At 41.5% G+C, this 24,059-nt stretch overlaps 1 protein-coding gene across 7 annotated transcripts; it reads right to left on the reverse strand.

Moving 5' to 3' along the window:
* Positions 1-6,325: 6,325 nt before the first annotated feature.
* Positions 6,326-24,019, reverse strand: LOC309339556 (microtubule cross-linking factor 3-like). 7 transcript variants are annotated; one of them, XM_081857680.1, is made up of 9 exons: positions 23,649-23,733; positions 22,940-22,994; positions 21,763-21,987; positions 19,150-19,308; positions 13,761-13,832; positions 11,547-12,722; positions 9,701-9,897; positions 7,200-7,300; positions 6,326-6,617 (listed from the first exon to the last, which is right to left on the reverse strand). In XM_081857680.1, exons 3-7 carry the CDS (start codon positions 21,958-21,960, stop codon positions 9,730-9,732), a joined length of 1,773 nt encoding a protein of 590 aa, XP_081713806.1. In that variant the 5' UTR covers positions 21,961-21,987; positions 22,940-22,994; positions 23,649-23,733; the 3' UTR covers positions 6,326-6,617; positions 7,200-7,300; positions 9,701-9,729. The 7 variants fall into 7 exon arrangements, with proteins under 7 accessions (XP_081713806.1, XP_081713805.1, XP_081713801.1 ...); XM_081857679.1 differs by lacking the exon at positions 22,940-22,994 and having other exon boundaries at positions 9,701-9,869; positions 11,556-12,722; positions 23,649-24,019; XM_081857675.1 differs by lacking the exon at positions 22,940-22,994 and having other exon boundaries at positions 11,556-12,722; positions 23,649-24,019.
* Positions 24,020-24,059: the final 40 nt, after the last annotated feature.

The following is a 24,059-nucleotide window of genomic DNA, read 5'->3' on the forward strand; positions in this document are numbered from 1 at the left end:
GGGAGCTTGTAGCCAACTTTGGAATTAGGAAATTGTACTCATCATCAGAGCACATGTTGCTGTCCAGTCCTGTTCATCTTGGAAACCACTGTGAGGTATGCTTTTGTTTTCACACATTACAGAGATGTGGTTAGTGCAAAATGAGGCAAAAATCTTCCCCTTTTGTGTTTTAACAATGGAAGGAGAATCATAGGGGGATCATGCCTATTCTCAGGTTCCAGGGGCTTCCCCTCTGGCCATACAAGACAATTAAATATATTGTGGGCTTTCCAAAATCTTGTACTGGATGCTGGTTGCACAGACAAGCAACACCTGGCACACAAATATGCACTGAGTGACTCCAAATTTGGAGAGAACTTTGGGCTGTTCGCCATTCCAAATATCGGAGCTTTATCAACCACTGTTTCTGCTCCCAGGCACCCTAAAAGCCTACTTTTTAAATAAACCAAGTTTTCAAATAGTGGGGTGCCTACATCAAGCCTATTTTCAGACTCCAGGGTTTCCCCACATGCCTCACCATACTAACATTTTAATAGTTGGGAGTATAAGCCACTTGATGACGGAGTCCTCTGTGCCCAAGAAAATAGCTGGTTCTGTTGCAGTTTAGACAGTCTTGCTTCATTCTCATGCAAGGTTCATAAAACACGTTTGGTTTATTTCAGGGGCAATGCCAAACACAAAGACACACCTCAAAAGCAGGGCAGCAAAGGAATGCCTCAGTATATGTTTGTGAAGCTGAATAAAAAACCATTGAGATTTTACCAAGACACAGAATGGAAAAGGAATTCTATCATGATGGTCTAAAACAAAAATAATAGTTTAGAAAGTCTACTGGGGGGGGGGGAGTCAGGTGCAGCCAAATCCCTGGCATGTTTACTCCCAAATCAGTCTAAATGTGATTAATAGGATTTATTCCCGAGTAACTATGCCCAGGATTTCAGCATGTCAGACCAATCCTAACTTGAAAGTAAATCCTGTTTTGCTTGCCAAGTAAGGGATCATAGGACTGCAGTTCTTTAATATACTTCAGATTTTTTTCTAGAGCTAGGGAAGCACTCAGCAAGGTCTGATCAAGCAGAAAATGGACATTTAGTACCTAATGTTTTCTAGTTTCCCACTGACACAAACCTACAGGGTTACAGAAACTGCAGCAGCAAGATTTAGCTCAGCTGCAACTTGCCAGTCCCTCTGTAAACATCTCTGGACTGCACCACTTGCTCTCCCGCCTGGCTCTTCCTTTGATCCTTCTCTGCTACCACTACCAGCTCCTCTTCCGAGTCCAAAGAGTAGTGGAAGCCAGAAGACCAACACAAGAGGCCGGAGGAAGTAAGCTATGCCCATATGGTAAACCCATCACCAGTGTTGGTACAGTTTCTCAATCCGGGGCCGGGGGGGGGGGCGGGGAAGAGTCTTAATAAGTCTGTTTTGTTTTCTTGGAAGTTCCAGCAGGAGAGCACAGCACACCAGAACCCACACACTACACAAAGTTTAGTCACAAACTTTCTTTATACAATGCTAAACACATTTCACACCATTATCCATTTAAAAGAGATGTAGATAGATAACACATTGCACTGAAGCTTCCCTTGCAGCCACTGGGTACTATTTGCAATGGGAGCTCTGTTTTATCAGGCTGAGTGTTTATATCCAAAAATCAAACAATCGACCACCTACCACCTATTTATAGAATTCAAATATCTGGTTATGTAGATTAGAAAGATATAATTATTTGGGGGAAGGTAGAAAACGATTTTGTTGGCATGAATTACGTAGCACAGAATTTTGATTTTAAAAAAACAACAAACTTTAGTGCAGTATATAAACTAGTCTATTCTCTGGTTCTTTTACTGACACAATGACGGTAATAGAATCACTATCTGGATTAGCACAATAATTTCCCCAAGAGTATTACAGTCACCTTACAAGACAACAGAAGTCCCTCTCTTTGCAATCTTAAGAAAATGCCCATTAAGCAAAATGTTATCATAGAAACATCGAATTGGAAGGTACCCTGAGGATCATCTAGTCCAACCCACTACAATGCAAAAATGTGCAGTTGACCCGTACGAGGATCAAACCTGCAACTTTGGCGTTAGGACCATGCTCTAACCAACTGAGCTATTAGTGGATGCTGAAAGCTCGCCTGAAATGTCTGTGAACACGCTACCTGTACTGAGTTGGAGTTGGGAAGGGAAATGTAAGAAACCAGGCTGATGTAACAGAACTGCCCCTTTGTTCCTAAGTAAGCTGAGTGGATTGCTGTTTGCTCCTCCTATGTAGTTCTAAGAAGGATAAAAAGAAGGCATTTTTATGATAGTTAAAATAAGGCATCTCAGCAGGATCTATATTTCATTAAGACAGCTGGGAAGGGAAATAAGCCAGGCCATGTACACAGCACACTAATAGCCCAAAAGACAGAGACGGGTTATGACAAACAGATATTTCTAATGCCATTAGTCTAAATATTCTGGCAAGCCAGAAAGGTTATCTGGATTCAGCATGTATTTTATGCCAAAATGCAAGCAAACCTCACAGCAGAGAGCTGCTTGTATCGCCCATGGGAGCAGAATGTGTGCAATTGCCTTGGACACCTGAAGCCCAGCTGGAGATTAAGAAAAGCAGAAGAGAAGTAGACCACTGTACTTCAACAGCTTCTACTTTTGTTCCAAACAAACTTTGCCTTGCCAGACCTCTGACTGCAGTCTGAACCAATGTAATGGGAAGTGGGAGGAGCTGTACAAAATCCACCCAGTTTAGCTTTAAGCCCCAACGTTCAGTAAACCCTGACAGCAATTGCCTAAATGGCTTGGCTGCATCTTAATGAACAGAATTTTAGAGGAAAGGGAAAATTTGTCCTTCCCCCGCCATGTTACGGAGTTAATCTAACTTCATATCTGGACACTGTAACAGGTAGTGTTTTCCCACCTCAGCTCCTTATCACGTTCTGCAGCTGACAGGGAAATGGGCATCTCAAGACTTGGGGCCAGTTGTAGCAGAAGCCCTGAATTTCTTGTAAGGGTGAGTTCTCCACAAAGACATTGTGCCGCCATCCGTCTTGTCCTTTCCCCTCTATGCAACACACACTGCACACTGCAAATAAAAATGCACTGGAATTTAGTCTCCAAGCAATGCGACGACAAATGGCAGGTGTAAGCGCTTTATGAAAGTTGACCATTTTTAGGTATGTAGGCTAATGCAGTTACGAGCAGCAGTTCATTTAATTCAGAAAAATAGGCCCAGCTGATTTTGACCTAGCACTGCAATGTTTAGATAAGTGAAGCAGGGGGGAAAAGGAGCATCAACCATGAATGAGGAATTGATCCAATGAGCTATTCTGCCTCTGGTAAATATTGTGCAAATGCCTTATCACTGCTATCCATTTACAAAAAAAAAAAAGGCCTATTGTCAGTTTCTGTATATCAAATACTAGATTAGACCTGTGAAACCTGTAAAATATATACAAAATGTAATTATCACCAGAGCTATGTATTTTCTAACCTTCAAAATAAACCACAAAGTAAGAGTGTGTGTGTGTGTGTGTTTAGGCCTATAATTTCAGTGTCAGTACTAGTACTGAGTTCGTCTCTTCTAAATACAGACTGGTTTACTTCCTATTCCAACACATGCACTTACAAACACATGATCATGCGTACAGCATTTCTTCCTGCTGTTTGCAGAGAAAGACAGAATATACAGAGCTGTACATTATTTAAATTACAAAAAAATGATAGAGGCAATGAATATCAGCACGTGTAATTGAAAACAAAAACGGCTGTGAGCTACGAAAGGATATATATACACATGTGGGGAAGGGCGTTCTTATTGTTAAAAACACTGAAGACTCTAAGGATGATCTACGACTCAAATATGCTTCTCCAGCAAAGTCAAAAGGTGGGGTCATCACTGACCAACATACGATTGCAATAGAACTTGCCACGGTTAGGAACATGAAAATGAGAGTCCAGGTGAGGTATGGAGATTTCACAACAGCATTGAATCAGCTCTTGAGTTTGCATCCACTGGGATCTCTCAATAAAAACCCAGGAGTGTGTCAATGCAAGGCTATCCTTCACACTGCATGTGGTGCTGACCTGCAGGTCCCATCTAGTTGCTTGTCAAGTTGGCTGAGAGAAACTTTTCCCAACTGACTGCATAGCTGGCAAAGACACCTAGAAAACAAAAAGCAGCTTCTTGGGTAAAGAAGTCAGAAGAAACCTCAGCAACCATGTAAAAGAAAGATGAAATGACGGAAGTCTTGTATGTGTCAAGAAACTAAGGAAGACACAAAATGCCTGAGGCAGAAAGAGTTTGAAGTGGGTGAGAAATCTGCCCCTCCATATGTTGTTGCATGAGAACTCCCATAATCCCTGCCCATAAACCATGTTATAATAGAGCTGGTGATTTCTACCACTAGAGAAGGCCACTTTCAGGTCAGGAGCCCCAACCTTGGGGCAACCTAGCAAGACAATCAGAGCACAACCAAATATGCCCAGTTATTGCCACTAGAGAAGCTGGCTAGTTTCCACACAGGAAGGGTCCTTCTGTTGCTTTCTCCAAGGGTAGAAAGAGAAAAATATAATGAAACAATAATCTCTTCCTCATTAAATAATATTTCCTTCTCCAACCCAGTTTGATAACCTGGTGTGGCTTTTATTTTTAATCCTTTTTCTTCTCTCTTTCTTTCCCAGGATAAAAAAAGAGTGTAATTTTATCTGGATTGTGTTCATAGCAGTCTGATGACATTGTTCAAAAGGAAGATTATGGCAAAGGATTTACAATAGCATAATGAGATTATTTCTCTCCTTTACTAATGCCCTGTTATCCTCTTAGAGTAAAAAGGCTAAGTTCTAGAATTAAAATTAAAAGTTATTACTATTTTGAAAATGACTATCAGAAAATTACCCTGCTCTCTAGGAATTGGAAAAATAATTAAACCAAAGACAAGCAGTTAGTTGAGAATGACATACTTGTCATCATTGTTCATATGCTTGCATCAAGGTCTTTGTACTTTTTAGAATTAGAATGCATCCAGTGGAACACTGACAAGATATATACCAGCAGCATATTCTTTCACAGTGGTATAGGAGCTTCATCCAAGAAAGGCGTGGCGGTGGCCACATGAGAATAGACCTTTTCAGTGGTAGCCCCTATTTGTGGAGCTTCACCTCAGGAAAACAATCCCTGCAACCAGGAAGCATTCTGACAGCTTCCAAATGGGAATCAAAATATTTAAATCATCCTTTAGAGCTCTTCTTAAAATTTCTACTATGGCAGAATATGTAAAATGGAAGAAGGGCAGAATAAAAATGGAATACATTTTTAAAAAGTAGATTATACCTCCTGCAAAATTCTGCTTCTCTTTGCCATACTTGGAGTAAAGTACTTGGTTGAATTCTTCTGCTGGTCCTGCTTTCCTCAACCTTCCTGTCCCAGTTTCTCATTCCTACCATTCTGGCAAATTCAGAACCTGACTGTACTCGCTGCTCCTCGTGGAACTTTGAATTGCAGGAGAAAGTCAACCCCCCCCCTCCGTTCTTTTGAAGCTTTTCCAGCACAACATAGCGGGATCTTGAGTCAGCTGATCGTGGGTAACCAGTCAAGCTCAGCCACCCAGAAATCAATTTAGTTACTTTTGTTGCTCTGTTAAGCTTTGCAGGGTTTGCACAGGTACCTCTTTCTTGAAGACTCTTCATTTGGTGCTCTGCTAGTCCAGGTAGTGCAAGAAGCATTCTGGTTCTATTTCAGCCCATTTTTGGCCTTTAGGCCTACTCATCCACTTTTGCTTCCAGTGTTTTATTTACATCTTTTCAGTTCCATGTCACACATTGGCGATGGCTGCACATATTAACTGATAGTTCTATGCAAAAGAATTCTATGCTCAAAAGTCTCCATTCTCCCATGCTCTTGGCCATGCTGCTTTGGGAGCAACAACCCACAAATCCTGGCTTGCAATGTCATCTGGGTTCATGGTCTCCCCAAACATCAGAACCACTCTTCTGGACAGAGCAATGGGAAGAGCCATTTTTAGAACACTTCCCAAATTTGCTAGCATCGCAAGGCTGCAAGCTGTGAGAAAATCCTGCTGGCAGCTTTCATTCAAAGGATGGATCCCTTTCTTAGATGACCACTGCAGAACCACTGACACATTTCCACTCTTCACTAGTGGCACTGAATCAGGACACTGCTTTGCAGAAGATGGATTAATAAATTCATTTCCATCTGGACGTTCTTGGGTCTTACCACTGCTTTTGTGCATTATGTCTTTTGTTTTGCTCCAGAAGAGAGAGCTTGTGCAGAGCTTGCTCCAGAAGAGAGAGCTTGTGCAGAGAGAGCTTGTTGAACAAGGGAGAAATGCCTTTTGAAGGGATGTATTTCCCTCCTCGCTGCTCTCCCCACCCCCTTCTTCCTTTTTGTCTATTTAATCAACCTCAGCAAGAGCATCAGACTGCATCTCCTTCAAACACCTGCTGGTGCCATTCAAGTCCTTCCCATTATTCCCTTCTTCTGTTTCAAATGCAATCGAATCTGCTTGTGTTGTTGCACACGTTTCACCTCTTGTGTAATTAGTGCAATTTCAGTTTTCTGCATATTCTCCCAGGAAAGGAAACACATACTTTCTGCACAAATGAGAAAAGCATTTTAAGTGATAAGCAGTGTTTTCATCTGCATTACTTCACACTACATAAATCAGTCCTGCAAGCATTATGGTCAGTGTAGAATTTGAAGTGGAGACCTATCCTCTTTTATGTTCATTTATTTATCTATTTGATGAAAAGTAGTGGTCTCCCCAAACCACACCCAAGCATCAGCTCTGCTTTCCTCGCCCTTCTCTGAAATAAGTATGTTGTCAGATATGTACAGCCTTCTTTACGAGTGACCTAGTCATTCAGCTGTGCCAGACTTTTGGGAACTCACAATAACATTTGTTAGTTTGGATCCCAAGCTTCTGTGCTATGGTGCGTACACATCAAAGACTCACTCACATGAAGAAAATTTAAAAAGTAACATTCAAAATGTGGCATCAAGTCATGTAGGAAAGCCTCACTTAGCATATTCTTTTTTTTAAAAAAATCATGATTACTGATCTACATTCAAATCAGGATTGAAACTAGACAGATGTGCCAAAAAACCACACTTAAACCCATCTTGATTTGAAATTATGAATAAAATTTAGAATGAAAAACAAACTGTGCACCAACCTTTTGAAGAGGAAGAATCCTTTCAGCAGTATTTCAGTTCAGATGTAACGTAGCAGTGAATGTAGTGAAGAGGGGAAAAGGGCTCCAGTTACACATATATCCTTCAAAGAAAGGAGAGAATCAGCTTATCAACTAGGAAAACTATTGGAACATTGTTAGATTAACTTTGCAACTCAAGACAATTTAACATCATTCTAGTAACTGGCTTTCATGTAACGTCAGTGCCTGGAAGTTTTGAAGTCTCTGCCATCTGTATTACATTGCACATTCTCATAGTTTACGTAAAAATAATTTCCTGTCTATGATATGTTTAGGTTTCATAGAGAGCTCATTTTAAAACCTTGCCAAAGCAGCCTGTGCAAAACATTTAAGACTTCTTTTATAAAATGTAGTGGTCTTTTTCTAAGGGAGCATTCTTTTACTGGCCCATGTATGTATGATATTCAGTGCAGGTCTGGTATCAACCTTCCTCCATTTATCTATCTTAACAATGATCAATCATATGTAGAAACAAAACAAAAACAAAAAAGCTTTTCAAAAAACAGAACAAAAATAAGGCCATCTATTGCACAGCCAGGAAACTTTCTGTCCTCCAGATCCTGTTAAGACTCTACCTCTTCTAAATCCCATAGACACAGGGTCAAATAATGCATGATAACACATGCACATTAAACTACAACATTTGGGTGAAGCTGCATGTAGTTACGCTTGCATGTAACAATAGGAATTTTAAATCTTTGAGTGCTAGTCCCTAGGCAGTCACAACAGCACCACCTACATACTAGAGGAAGGTATAATCAAGGCTGGGGGAACCCAAAGACTTACTCAAGTAAAAAAGATAGGCAGGAAGCAGGTGGAAAACCCGAGAGGGAGTGGGAAGAGGGGTGGTCTGGAATTCTGAGTAAAAGCCTTCAACGCTGCAACATTTTAATGCAGGGCTGCACTTGTTTGTTCTATTTGGTGGGCACCTTGAAATACCTAAAAGCTAGTCTCAACTGATCACTGCATTCTGCAGGTGTGGGCCTCCCACAGATACCATCTTATCAGTACAGGAATCTGGCCTTTAAGCACTGGAATTCCCTCCTCTTGAACAGTAGAAAGGTGCCATCTCTTTATTGAAGAGCTTCCTTTTTCAACAAGCATTTTAAGCAAAGGTCTTTTCCAGTCTGCATCTGTACTCACTTTTTAAATAGCTGTTTTAAGTGTATTATCACTTGTGTGTGTGCCACCCTGGGCTCCTTTGAGAGGAAAGGGTGGGATATAAATCTAATGAACAGTAATAGCTATGATAACAGTAGCTTTTCTAATGTGCCCTATTGGAAGTGGATGGCTATCATTTTCACTAAATGATTACGTATTTATAGCATTCACATAATCATTTTGCTGGTAAGGATTTTGCACCAGCACCTAGAATTCGGGGGGGGGGGGTGTTTTCCCTTGCAATAGCAGCAGCCTGAAATTAATCCAGCACAAGCCAAGCAAAGGAACTGGAGTGTGATATTCCTAAGGCTGTAGACATGCTGTAAACAACTTCTGAAGGTCACCTACAGTTCATCTATCTAGCTTTCTTTCTCTTTATCATCATGACAGACTTTGGCACTGTTTCTGTGAATGTCTTGTTATCCAACGGCTGTGTATTTCTCTGCTTCCAAAGGGTTGATGACACATGTCACTGGAGTCATGTCTTATTATGACTGTAATCAGGAGTTCTGGACACAAATTTCTTCAGAGCAAGGCAATATTGCAGTCTTTAAGAGAGAACCTTCTACTTATTTGCAGTAGCACCATCATGATCCACAAGCCATTCCAGTGGTATTTTAAATCTTTAAACTTGTCAAGCTTATTGTGCTGGGGGTTGAGCAGCAGCCCAGCCTAACAGAAGTAAGGGAGAGTAAGCAGAGCAGCCTGCTCTTGGGGGGTTTTTTAATTGCTTTTCAGAAACCGGAAATGGTGACTCTCATAGCAACTTTTCCTCAAGGGAATGAATTTTTTTTCTTTTTTAAAGCACACACGGGAAAAAACCCACCTACAATTCAATCTTCTTCTAATAATTTATATGACAAGCTTTTGACTAGAAGAGATTCACTGTTGTTGTTTCTTAACTGCCACTCATGTGCCAGAGGGCTGTTTGTGGACTCGAGAGCCTTGCTCCCAAAGGATATCAGTAGAAGTTCTGTGTCTTAAACTGTCAGGAGTAGAAGTCAGGCAAACTCCATGTAGAATTATTATAAACTCAAAGTCCCTGTTTTGAACAACTCTGCTATCTCTCACCTATACAAATGTGTATATTTGCATAGCACAAACTGCAGGAACCTTGCAGTTTGCGACTGCAATGTAAGAATTTGGGTTGAGGAACATACAACATTTCTAGCATTCTAAATTATGTTTCAATTACTGTAAAGCCAACTTTTGCATAAGTTTCAGCCTCATTTTTATCCCAAACTTACTAAAAAGGAAAGATTATTATAAAAAGAATAAAGACCTGTTCTTCACATGCTTACCTAGCTTTTTGGTTGAGCACAATTCTGGTTCAGTTGTGGGGGGTTTTGTTTCTTTTGTGTTCTATATTATTTGACTTGTGAGGGCTGGCATCCCTTCTTTCCAGTGAGTAGTCTTCAGTGTTTTTACAGCAGCGATTACTACAGAAACTACAGCTCTTGCACTTCTTATCTTGGAAGGATGGACAAAACAAAACAAACTGAAAAGAATACTACAATGAATGGCAAAATGATGAAAAAGGTCTGTTTACTACAGCACAAAGAACAATGTGAAAAGGAAGACAAGTTTAAATATTGTTGCATAAGAAAGGGATGAAAATAATACAAGGATGAGAATAAGTAAAATGATAGGCTGGAACATCTGGGAAGGTAAATACAAAGACAAGATAATGCTATGTTAATGAAGCAGCAAACTTAACATTTCAAGTGAAAAGAAAGAAAGACCCACATCTGAGGCTTAATCTTGTGAACTGTGTGTGTGCAGTACAGGTGAGTGCTGCATGGGACAATGATGCAGGCAGTTCTGAGGAAGCTCTTTCCACCTTGTGCCGGTCCTCCAAAACATGACAAGAGTGAGAAACTAAGATGATGCCAGCAGATTCCAGGAACCCTCTTTATCGTGAGATTTTGTGGGAGAACTGAGTTTGTTCAGCCCTGAATGAGAGCAAGGGTGAATGTGTACAGTCTTGGAGCTGAGAGGAGGTGTGTCAGGAGAAGGATATTGGTCCATATTTATTAGTAACTTGCATTAATGTAACAGTTGTATATGCAACACTGTTGCTGTTGAATTGTATTAAATTGTATTGTTGTTAAATTGCCTCTTGCTGTTGTTTTTGGTTTCTGTAGAGTGCTTAAAGATATTATTATATATTAAGCGCTACAGAAATGGCCTGACCAAAAAAAATAATAAAAGGCAAATATGTACAAGGTCACTTTGAAGCTAGCTGTCTAAAATGACTGTTATGAAATGCCTGCCAACCAATTCCACTGAATTAACCCAAGTTTCAGCATTTTAAGAGAGGAACAAACTGTATCTCAATGTATCTGTACAATTTGTAACAGGAAGTCCTTTCAGCTATGGATAGGGGCCTGAATAGTTTCAGGTTCAGAAGAGATAAGTGCATTTTGCAAGACAGGGAAGAAGAACATCAGAACTGCCCTAGAAAGTACTGGTTAAAATTCAATATCCATCTTCCATACATCTTCATGGCACATAATTCTATATAACCAGGTCACTTCTTTGCATCTCAAATGATAATTATTCAAACATTCTGCCCCTAAGCCAGGTATCTGATCATTTCTGCCATGTTACTATCTCAATTTTAATGTGCACATGGGGACTCCCTAAACCCTGAGCTGGCCATGGTTTTAACAAGTGGCATATTTCAAAATATCATCCGCTCCCCCAGAATAAACTGCAGCAGAACCTTTGGCCGACAATTTTATTATGGGACCACTTCTGCTTTACTGTTCACTGTATCACCTCCTTACCACAGGAAGTGTCTGGTATTTCTCCCTCAAGCTGCCTTCATTTGTCGCTGGTGAGTCCAAAGGAAGGGGCAAGCAGACAGGGAGAAGCAGCAGAAGGGAACAGGGGGCTCTTGGCAATGGGCTCACGGAAGAGGTGTGGGCAGTTGCCAAGTCATGCCAACCCATACCAGCCCTGTGTGGTGCTAGTGACCCAGTTATTAGGACTATGCTACAAACTCCAAACTAAGAAAGCCACAGCAAATTTAAACAATGTGCCTTTTGTGATATATAAGAATGTAAGGGAAATGCCAGTCAACCATCCATACAACACCTTGGGCTGAAAGTTTTTACCTAGGCATCTTATGAAGTAAAAGTCTACCTGACTCACTGACAAAGGTTCATCTGTACTTCGATCATCTGAAGACTTTGGAACTTCTAGTGTGTCAATAAAGGCCTGGAGCTCTTTTCTAAATGCCTTCATCTGGGCATTTATTCGGTAAAGAAGTTCGTGCTCCCGTATCCTACTGCCATCATCTTCATCATCCATAAGTCCAAACAGGTCCCCATTTGCCACATAAATTCTTGCCTCTGTTATTATGGTGCTTGTGTCCGAAATCAGGCGGTCAATCGTCTTGCCAAGGCGTTCCGCTTCGCAGCGGATGTCCTTCATTTGCTGCCGGTCTGTGAAGCTTTTCTGCCACCCTGCTGGTGCTGGGTAGAAGGATCTAGTGGGGGTCAAGCAACGGATGTTGCGGACCTCCTCTGAGTCACTCTCCCCACCGATGGGACCTTCCCTCTTGCGGTGTGGAGGACGAGAATCATCGTCGCTTTCTTTCTTCCCCGCATCGCTTTCAGCATCACTGTCCCTGGGGCTGCCCCGGATCCCTAGATGAGAGGCCAGGTCATAGCGCTGCATGTTGGACATCAAGACTCGGTTCTCATACTGAAGTTGCATGACCTTACCACTGAGTTCATTGATCTGCATGCGGGCAGCTTTGAGCTCTTCCTGGAGCGCTTCTGTCTTGGCGCTGTCGTGATGCCTTGAACTGTCATGAGCCCCAGTCTTGTATTTGTATTTGTTCAGCTCTGCTGTGATGCGCTTGTTTTGTTCTTCTACATCAGCCAAGTTTCTTCTCAGCAGCTCCGTTTCATCTTCAACTAGCTGCAGATGCTGCCGTAACTCAGAGAGCGATTCATTCTGCTCCCCCATGAGCGGGTTGGCTGCCCCTGAGAAATCATCTCCTCTCAAGTCATCAAGCTCTGCTTTCAGCCCTCTGTTTTCTACTTCCAGCTCCACTATTTTCCTTCCCAGAATATTGGCTTCTTCCTCTACTAACCTCAGACGAAGCTTGAGTTCTGATTCTCTTGTGGTAGGTGGGCCTCCAGCCTCCCCTTTTGGTAAGGGACTGTCTAGATCACCATAAAATGACCGATATTTTTGTAGTTCATGTTCAAATCTGTCCTTTTCCTTGTCTATTTTGGCCAACTTTTTCCTCATCAGGGTAGCTTCTTCTTTGATGAACTGCAACTGGCATTTCAGATCTTCATTGTCCTCCTTAGAAAAAAGAAAGAAGATCCAACAGTTACTAGACAAGTGATGACACCATTTGGCAATTCAGCAAATGAAAATTCCAAATTATAGAATAATAGCCCCAGTGAACTCCATGAAAGTATGATTCTATTTGATACACATTTCAAATATCAAGCAAAAGTAAAATGTGCCACTAAACCTATTTTAAAAAATCATTACTCCGTGTTCTGAACCATTACACCTCAAAACCTACTCAGTAGCAGGTTTTACTCTCTACCAAGGGCTATTTCACACAGAAACAATCTGCCAACCATTTGTCAATGTACTATCAACAGGAAGCTGAAACCTATCATAACTCCTTTAACAGTACACCTGTATGACAGACACGCTTGTGTTTATTGCATTCATAGGTTATGTTTTAAGTATAAGGGTTCACCTAAAAACAAGTGATGTGTGAAGTGGCCCTGAGTTTGGTCATGAGAATTGTTAAGATTCTGAAATCTGAAAACTCTCTGACCAAGAGATAAAGGACATCAATATAGCAGGAACATGGACTGTGCCATCTTTTCAAGTAAAATATAGCTGTTTCCATTATTTTTCCAAGTATCATTATAATAGCCATTCAAGAATAGCCCCGACTTTAAATTTCAGGAGTGCAGATGCTAGGAACTTCTCTATAACTAGCTTCTAAATAGTTTCAAATGGATTGATAGGTGCAGATGACAGAATAAATTTATCTGTAACACAACTGAGCTGAACACCATTCAGCTGTATGCAACAGTTATACTTGGAGAAGACCCAGCGACAATTCCATTTATTAACACTGGGTTAATACTGTATATGACTCTGGTAAACACAACCCAATATATTAAAATATACTGCTATAGTTATTAAAACTACATTTAAAATTTGGTTACTAGCAGGCTACTAAATGAGCGCCATAAAAATAGTCACAGTTTTCCAATTATGTTGACTAAGGAAAGGCTTGCACCAATACTTTTTTTATTTCATAACCGTAAGGTTTACTGGGTTGTGCCATGGGACAGAAGTATTTGAGGTTACCTCAGTGGGTGTCTGCTGTGACTTTTTTTCTGATTTTTGCAAGTCTTTGCTTCCTCTTCTTTTCATCGATTGCTATAAAAGAAAGATAAGGTATAGTATGCATTTTACTAAATGAATGTGTTTGTTTATTTATTTGTTTTTGAAAACAGCTGTGTATCTCCAACTAATACACAACAATATATACAAATACAATAAAACATTTAACACTGTTAAAACAATGCAAAATAATAAAACAATTGGCTAATCCTGAGAAAAGTTAACAACTCAATAGGCTTGACTGCAATATAAATCCATTAAACCATTGAAAGCACAAGAAGCTTTTTCAAAAACCAGATGTTGTTTTCCCCCCAAAATATTGGTTGCTCCACAATTCAGAGACCATGATATTTTTATACAATTCAGGTTGTTGTTCATCTGTATAACATACTTTGGAGTACTTTGAATATTAAAAATAATAATTCGCAAACATCCCCCCCCCAAAAAAAAGTAACATAAAAAACCTCACCAGGAACCAAAAACGTAACTGCAAACAGACTTTTTAGTTGGAAGTAACTGACCCAAGGTAATTGTAAATAGTTATCTCCCAGATATGTGCCATTTATCATGATTCTGTAATAGAATGATTTTGATACTACTTTGAAGATCTAAGGATACAATAAATGAACTCATTTCCCCTTACCAAATAGGAAGATCTGTTTATTTCTTTGGAGGTTTTCAGCAAATGCTCTTAAGCATGGTTTAAAATAAAGCAGTTTAACAGAATATTTTTAAAAATCTCAAAACAAGAGAAAGCAGGAAATAAAACCTCAGCATTACACACACACACCCCTACCTCAGAATAATAATAATAATAATAATAATAATAATAATAATAATAATTTATTTATACCCCACTCATCTGTCTTCTAAACATCAGATATTTGTTTTTTTCTTTGACATCTGATGGGAGGGCGTACCACACCACCATATGGGTTTAAATGTTGAAACACATTTAAGGGCTCGGGGTATGAAAAGTTTTTCACCACTTACTAAAAGGAAAACAAAGAAAGTGGCAAGCAAACTTCCCAGAAGGTGCCACAGTGGAAAAGGCCTGCCACCAACCAGTTCAAAGGGTAACAAAACCAGAGCAAGGCCTCCAAAGCTGATCTTAACACCCAGGTGCTTTCAAGTGGAAGCAGTGGTCCTACAAGTAGCCTGGCCCTAAGCCGTTTGGGGATTTACAGGTCAAGAGTGACACTTTGAACTGTGTTTGGAAACAGACCAGGAACCAGTTTGACTGTTAAGGAATTGGCAGAATGTGTCATTTTTTAACAGACCTCAAAGGAAGCCCCATGTAGAGAGCATTACAGTGAACTAAACAAGATGCTGCCAGTACATAAATAACTGTGGCCAGATGCAAAACATTCGGTTTCTTTGCAGGCAAGAGGTAGACAAGACGACCTTTGAATACTGTCATCCCCTACAGTTCTATATCTTTGACGTGAAGAATGCTGTGTTCCTGCCGCCCCAGTATGCCCTACAGCTTTGTGAGGCCCAGTGTTCTGTGAAAAACATTTCATGACAAGTTTAATATCCTCGGTTGCCTGTCTGATGTTTTTAGGTTTGCAAAAAGCAAAGGATTTTTATCCTTTCTTTGAATTTCAACAGAAATTAAAGGCAGTTTTGACAAGCAATGTATTAACAGTTCAGTAGAAAGAGATAGCACTTGTTTACCACTCTTCTACCTCTCTATATATGGAATACACAAACTTCACATTGCTTTCAATAGCATATTAAAGTTGATGAAAATTCAGAGGAAAAACCAATAGTCAATCCACAACTCGATTTAGCCATGGTACTTGAATTGGATTTAAGGATGGGCCTGTATATGTCCGCATCATAATCATGTGATCCTGGTTTTTTAAAAGTGGCAAAAGTATTCATCTTTACTGGCAGTGATCCACAGTTGTCCATAATCACTGCAAGTAATTGGAAGATGACAGGCTAGCATTCTAAATGGTAGCCCAGCTAAGAATTCAAATGGAAGTAGAAAAAAGCACCAGCGGTTCTCCCTCCTAGTGCTGGATGGGCCTCTAGTGCTGGATGGGACTTTAAATTTGCCTGCTTCCCCTCCAAATCTGCTTTGGAGGGTGACCCAACACTCCACAGCTGATTTTGAGCACATACAGAGGCCTGGGGAGCGGGGAAGAAGAGGAATATGACCCTATGTATCAAATACACACCTTTCTGTTCAGTGCAACGCTAGGTGCTGTTTTTTCTCATCTTTTGTGCTGTTATAAGGTCAATATCCATTTCCCCCCTTTTACATTCAAGCTACATGTTCTCCGGCTGTTTTAATTATGCTAAATAATATAGTGCTAGAGTGGGTGGGGAACTAACCAACTTGTGTTAAGTTCTCATGAAAATCCTCCTGCTCAGACTTTGCATCTTTCAAATGAAAGTCAACCACATCGAATCATAGAATTCTAGATTGGAAGGGACCTCGAGGATCATCTAGTCCAACTCCCTGCAATGCAGCAATATGCAGCTGTCTCATATGGGGATCAAACCTGCAACCTTGGCGTTATTAGTGCCATGCTCTAACCAATTGAGCTGTGTGAAATCTACCTCCCTCCACCAGCATCAGGAAGGCCTACTTTCCTGGTATACTGTCATTTTTACAACCACTGAACTAAATCACATTATTGTACTCTAAACTGCTGGCATCTATTCCAATTAAAGGCAGAGTCAAACCAAAGGCATAGTCATATGCTTCTGGTAATTAGGTTTCTAGGGCAGACACTATCAATCATGCTTTAAATTAATCTAAGTATCTGTTTATTATAAGCAACCAGAATGGTAGCAGGTGCAGAGCAAATATTTCCAAGGCGTGGTGGCCAGTCATCTGAAAACTAGAACAAGGAATTTATTGGATATGCAAGTTTCAACTAAAATTAAATTTCAAATTCCTTATCTGACAAATGTGGTGAATTTAGTATTTGCATACAAACACCTGCAATTCATTCATTCATACACACACACATAACCCCCCCCCCAAAAAAAAATAACAGCCACAGGCAGCTTGGGCAGCACACAAACAGCAAAACAAAATCAGTTAGGAAAGATGCCAGGCAGACCTCACTAGGTAGAGCATTCCATGGAAGCAACACCTGAATATACAGAACCACAACTGAATAGGCCTTCCTCTCTTGTCACCATCCTTTGAGACTCTGCAAAGGGCAGAACCAAAGAAGGGTCTCAGAATAAGATCTAAGGGTCCAGGTCAGTTCACAGCAGGAAAGGTGTTCCAGATGTCATTGGGGCCCTGAGCCAGAAAAAGCTTTATAGGTCCAAACCAGCACTTTGAATTGGACTTGGAAGCATACACGTAGCCAGGACAGAGCGGGTTTGCCTCGAACTTGTCAACAGTTGGGCAGACACACTGAAGATTCTTGAAGGTAATTGAAGCTTCCAACTCATTTTCAAAGGCAGCCCAGCATAAAGTACATTGCAATAATTCAGCCCTGAAGTTACCACAGTAACCAAATTTTCCCTGTCCATTCCATAGACATGATAAAAACAAACCTAACTACTGTGCTAATCATTATTAGCAGCAATGCGAGCAGAAATAAGAGAGGAACTATTCATAATTTGGAGCAGCTATTAGCACTTGTAACCCAATCCCTGCATACATTCAGATATTACATTTTTTGGTGTATAATACATACAGATCTATACCCCGTTGCCTAACTAACCATTTAATCAGTGTCACTTTGCACATATTCTACTTCTCATGAGAGAAGAAAATAATGATGTAATACCTACTACTGAGGTGTTACGTCACCCAGAAATTACCTGTAATACACCAAGCTCTTGAAAAGAGTCTCATTTATTTTCTTCCAATGCCCTGAGTGTCAAGATATTAATCAATGGTATCACCATGTATCTTCTTCCAGTAATCTCGGCCTTGTTTGTCTTACAAGCAGAGATACAACAGACTTCTTTCTTCTCTGGCTCCTTATTCCATTACAGGAAGTCACAAAATAGTTCTTCCTGGTATGGAAACTGGGGACTATTCAATTTTTTTACCAATGAAATGTTCTCTACACCAACATACATAATTCCAGTGAGAGCTTGCCCAAAGGTAAGTAATCAACCAATCAATATGGCAAAACAGTAAACGTGAATTTGAATAAATACCATTTACCACCACCCCAAAACAACAGCAAAGCAGAGTGGGGAGGAGGGATTGGGAAAACAGAAGGAGCAGAGATATTCAAAATGGGGGCTGGCTTAACAGAAACGCACACAAAAAAAGCATCATAAATCCTGGTGTATAATTAGCTGCCAATTAGGATCCAATATCGTCATTTAAAAGACAGGATATTTCTGCAGTCAATTTAGATTGACAGCTAAAGATGCAAGCCAATGCAAACACTCCCTTTCACAGCATGGGTGCCAGTGAATGATCTAGACCCTTTTGTAAAGAGGCACAATGCAACTGGGCCACACCAGCACAATGTAGGCCAAATTTTAACAACTCTTAATATAGCCATTTAAGCACTTCATTAGCAGTTTCATTATCCAAATACAAACCAGTAAATAGTTCAGTAAACCTGAAAGGCTATGTGGATTTATCTATCGCTAATTAATAACACAGGTAGGTATAAGGAAGCACGGCAGTAAGAAAGAAATTTGGGCTAGTAATATTTGAACTCGGTGTTGCAGGTCACTATCACAAATCTCATAGGACTCATGCAGGTTGTTGGATACACCTACAAAGACCACTGGATTATGGCGCATAGTTTTATGTTCTCTAAACTCAATGGGAGTGTAAGCGGTTGAACTAGCAGCTTTGTTTGGCTTTACTTTTTCTAAAAATCCAGTAGCACAGACATGCCTTATTTTAAGGTAAGAAGAGTCCTATTGGATCAGATCAAGTGTCTATCCAGTCCAGCCTACCAGATACCTATGAGAATTTCATCAACAAAACAAGAGCACAAGAGCACTCTCAATAGCATTCCAGAATAAATATATCTCATTTCAAAGACAGGAACAGGGAATGCTTTTCAGCAAACAAATACATAGTAGCTAACAAATCAAATCTCAAACCTTTCTACTCATCCATGAAAACCAACAATTCACAGCAGTAGGCAAAAACTGACTAAGAGCAAAGGTACGAAAGGGGCAGCCATTTTTAATTCTAGGAAATGTTTACTGTTTCCCTCATTTATGTTCTCATTTCTACGAAGCAAATTATTCATTGCGTTTTAGGATCCTTACTTAGTCAAGCATTCTGAGAATCTCTGACGTCCTCCTCCATTAAGTGCATGCATTACTATTCCAACCATTATAAAATTCAGGGTAGAATAGAAACTCATTTCCCCAAAAGTAAATACTGAACATTAACCTCTTTCATCCTGTCAAGTTCGTTCTGCAGAGCCTGTTTAGCAATCTCTACTTCTATCAGCTGCTGCCTTAACTTTTCATTTTCATCTTCTGTGGTGGTACGTTTTTCTTCCACGTTTTCCAACTCATGGTGAAGTCTCACTGAAACGTCTTTTGCAACCTAATGGAACAGAATTTTAAAATTTAAAGACAACATTTTTGTGGCGAAGATAATTATGGGTTGTATACAGTGCTGTTTTTCTAAAAAAAATGTTTAGGGGTACTCTCAAGAAAATCATGATTTTATAGTACAAATCGGGGGAAATAAATACAGTAAATGGACAAAAGTACAAAGTACAAAATATTTAGGGGTATGCATACCCCTGCGTCCCCCCAGAAAAAAAGCGCTGGTTGTATACAATGTTAGTCATACTCAGCATAGATACATGAAAATTAATAGGCATGACTCACTTAGGTCAATTGATGCAATGGGTCTACTCTTAAGTTTGATACAACCCTATGATCATGTGATGTTTATAATCCTGTTTTCAGCCAACAAAAACAGAACTGATTAGTGTATTCTAGAGCCAGAATGGCATTCTGATTAGTTTTGTCTCCAATCCAATTCCATTAGAAGTCTCCACTGATTTTAAAAACATGAGCGCCTTCATTACAAATATTTAGGCACCAGGCCAAAACTCTTCTCCCAGGCCTTTGGCTAATTAAATACTTTATATGGCCTTTTAAACTGTGGGGGGTATTGTTTTTGTTTGTTACTATGGTATGCATTCTTTATATATATATATATTGTAAACCATCCTGTAATCCTTGGGTGAAGAGTATCACAGAAATTTAATTAATTTATTATTATTGTGATTATTATTATTATTATTATTAAAGCTCAGTTCACATACACTCTAGCTTATTCCTGATTATTTCCAGTGTGACTCTGAGCACTGGTAGTATCCCATGATTACAGGACTTAGGTAGTACTTGTATATGGAATTTCTAGGTCAAAGACCAACTCTCTATCTATTAGAACACTGGACACAATGCTACCCAAAGCTGGACTTTAACATGGGAGTCTCACTTGCTTTTTCGGTGAAACCTATTTACAACTGGAACTGTACACCTTATAATTAGTTAATTAATCAAGTAACACTTTAGTAGATAAATCATGGGTAGCAATTTTATTTGGTGAGTACAGATTTTCACTTGTTGCTCTAGAAGGGCAAACATTTATTTTTGAGCTATTTTGCTTCTGGTATGCAAAATGGAATGCAAAGGAAACCCTTAAAATGGCTTTTCTTTCTAATAATGAGTGATGAATTACAGATTGTATCCAACTTATATCACACTTAAAGCATACTCAGTGAAAACAATCGATACAACTTAAAAGTTCATTGTTTTCTACTGCAAGTGTAATTTAATTGGATTCAACCCTCTATTAAATTCTAAGTTATATTTTCAAGATGTGTCAATGGGCAGATTCATTTCAAGCTAAGAGGCTCTGGCATTACAGAAATGTATTTCAGCTTATTAACGGATCAATGAATTAGCTAAAAGCAGCAGTGAACAACATGGTGGGTTGGTGGCTGCACCACTCACCTGACCTCCCTTCCAGCCAAGTCACTGAGGTATCAGGCAGTGAGGTGCAAACATGCCAGTGGAGCCAACCTGTCACTCCAGTTGGCCCTTTCTACTGCATTGTCTTTGTCCTCCCTCCTTTCCATCCCAATATGCAGTAGTGGCTCGGCTGAAGAGAGGTCAAGTGAACAGCACAGCCTCATCCCACTTTCCACAGAGCTCAATGGAACAACTGTCAAAGCAACAGAGTGTAACACACCTGGGAATTTACTCTCTGATAACTGGAAAAGGGGTAAATACAGTAGTACCTCCTGTTACGTAACCCTCTGGTTACGTAAACTTCAGGATGCAAAAGCGGCAAACCCGGAAGTATTTGACCAGGTTTCACTGCGTGCATGCACAGAAGCAGTCTTCAGGTTGCAGAAACCTCAGGATCCGACCGGACCTCCAGAACGGATCCCGTTCGCAACTGGAGGTACCACTGTATCTGAAAGTGAGCTACAGTGGTGCCTCGCAAGACGAAAAGAATCCGTTCCGCGAGTCTCTTCGTCTTGCAGTTTTTTCGTCTTGCAAAGCAAGCCCATTAGCGCCTTAGCGGATTAGCGCTATTAGCGGCTTAGCGGATCAGCTGATAAGCGGCTTAGCGGATCAGCTGATAAGCGGCTTAGCGGATCAGCTGATAAGCGGCTTAGCGGCTTAGAAAAAGGGGGGAAGAGGAAAAAACCCGCAGGAACTCGCAAGACATTTTCGTCTTGCGAAGCAAGCCCATAGGAAATTCGTTTTGCGAAGCACCTCCAAAACGGAAAACTCTTTCGTCTAGCGAGTTTTCCGTCTTGCGAGGCATTCGTCTTGCGGGGCACCACTGTATCTAGAAAGTGAGTTCTGAGAGTCAGGATCCAGGTCATCAAATTACTGGCTCTCAGAACCATGAGACAAATCAGATCTCTGCTTTCCGTTGAACGACTTGAGCCTACGATACTTTCATAGTCTACCTGTACTTCCCCCTCACTGCCTTCCCACCTACTTGCCAGCTTTTGGTCCTGTTTACCTTCAGGTCTTGCTCCAAGCTTCGCAAAAGTTCTCCGTCAATCTCCCCGGTCTGTGCATAGCGGAGCCTCTTGCGCTCTGCCTTTCGAAGACGGTACTGAAGGATCCTGCAATTTTTGTTGGCCCTCTCCAATTCGTGGCGCATTTCTTGCAGCTGGCAGGCATCCTCTTCAAAGAAGCTGTCCCTCATCTCATCCATCTCAGTCCTCAACTCATCTATCTCATTCTGGCACCCGTTCAGAAAGGATAGTCGGAAATGCACCAGGCAATGCAAGTTCACATTAATAAAACGAAAGGAAAAATGGGACTTAATTTGATCTTCACTTAAAACAACAACAACCAGAAGCATCAATCACTATCTTATGTCTGCCCTTCAAACATCACATGTGTGACATGTATACAAAGAGGTAATCAATGATAAAATCATGGGTGGATGAGAGTTATGCAGTGTGGGAAGAACTTGGTTTTTCCACCAGCAGGAGTGGGGAACAGAGGGTCAAATATGGCCCTCCAGGCCTCTTTATAGCTGGCCCTCAGAACTTTCCCTAAGCCATGTGCCCTTCTAAGGCCACACCCCCTTTCACTAGGCAGTGCCCTCGCTGACCCTGCTCCACCCCCTCAAGTGGCTTTCCCTTGCTGGGATGGGATGTGTCTATGGTCTTTTGCTTGCCTGGATGGAGAAAGGTGTGTGTGTGTGTGTGTGTGTGTGTGTGTGCGTGTGTGTGTAAAGCTGTGTTTCCCAAACTTGGGTCCTGAGCTGTTTTTGGACTACAACTCCCACCATCCCTAGTTAGCAGGACCAGAGGCCAGGGATCATGGGAACAGCCAGACACACAAGTTTGGGAAACACTGGTGTAGAGCAACTTCTGACAAGTGATTGGATGTAAACTCCTGTAAAAAGGCAAGAGTCATATCCGTTGTCCCACCCACTTTTGCCCCTGACCATACCCTCTGGTGTCATGCAACTCCTGGAAGTTGATCCAACGCTTAGACTGAAAAAGGTTCCCCACCCCTGTGATACAGCTTACGAGTTCGACATGGGAACACAATTTTGTGTGCTGAGTCTTCACTTTCTCAACACACCATAGCCATAGCTAGACAGCGGAATGATGGCTTGCTACTCCGCTGAACATTTTACCACTAACTGTAAAAGTGTAGATGTACTCTTAAAGACATGCCTGGAATGCAAGACCCTTCCCTCACGGATGAGACAAACTGTAGAGGGAATGTGATCTGAAAAGAGTAATTGTTATGCTGTTATGTTAAGCATTCTCCCTTAACATTCAGAATAAAGAATGTCATGAAGGCACAAGTGCATGCAGCAAACAGGATGGATGGCTTCCTCTGCTGGATGAAAAGCCAGGGCCTTACCATTGCACAACATGTCAGCCATGCATGTTTGAGAGCATCTGAAGGGAAAACACGTATGTGACACGTGAGAAGCATGCCACAGGGAGTGATTATGAGGCAAGGCACACACTATATAGTGCTTTTCGCCATCTGTGGGCTACCATCAGGTCAGAAATGGCCAGAGCTAGTTTCTTCCAAGGGAGCTCAACTTTTCTGAGGCAGAAGTTTCCCACATTTTACCAAGGGAAGAGAACAACAGGAAGCTGCACCATTAAGAATGGAATATAATGGTTTTCCTTTTCGGGGGCGGACAAAAACGACTATCGTTTGTACAACCCCCCCCCAAAAGGACGGACCCCTGCTTTCTTTCCCCTTTTCTTGCACCTGCTCCTAAGATGGGGGGGGGCGGGTATCTGTTCTCTATCACTTCGCCTCCTACAAGCCGGGTTGACAACAGAAGAAAGAGCAGAATAAAGGGCTCCCCTCCGCCTCCCGGCTGGGCCACACCCGCCGCCGCCCTCCTCTCCTCCTGCTCACCTTGAGGGCCTCGTTCTCCTCCTGCAGCTTCTCCATCTCCTCCTGCAGCTGCTGCTGCTGCTGCCCAGGGTTCAGGCTGAGGGCGCCTTCGGGGCCCGGGGCTCCGCCGCGGCCGCTGCCCTCTTCGGGCCCAGCCAGCGCCATTGGAGACTGGGGCGGCGAGGCGGCGGGAGGCGCAGGCTGGGGCTGCTCCTCCGCGGAGGCGCTGCCGTCGCCCTGGTTGCTTTGCATCTGGGCCGACCGCCCCTACGGCACCGGCCTCCTTCTGGGATGGGAGGCGAGGCGAGGCGCTCAATTGGCGGGCATCCTTCCTCCCGCCCGGGCCTGCCCCTTCCCTGCGCCACAAGAAGATGGAGGAGCCGGCGCTGCCTCCTTCCTTCCCTCCCTCGCTTTGCAGAGAGAGACCTGCCG

This window comes from Podarcis erhardii, assembly GCF_964252035.2.
Source record: "Podarcis erhardii genome assembly, chromosome: 3".
Lineage (NCBI taxonomy): Eukaryota > Metazoa > Chordata > Lepidosauria > Squamata > Lacertidae > Podarcis > Podarcis erhardii.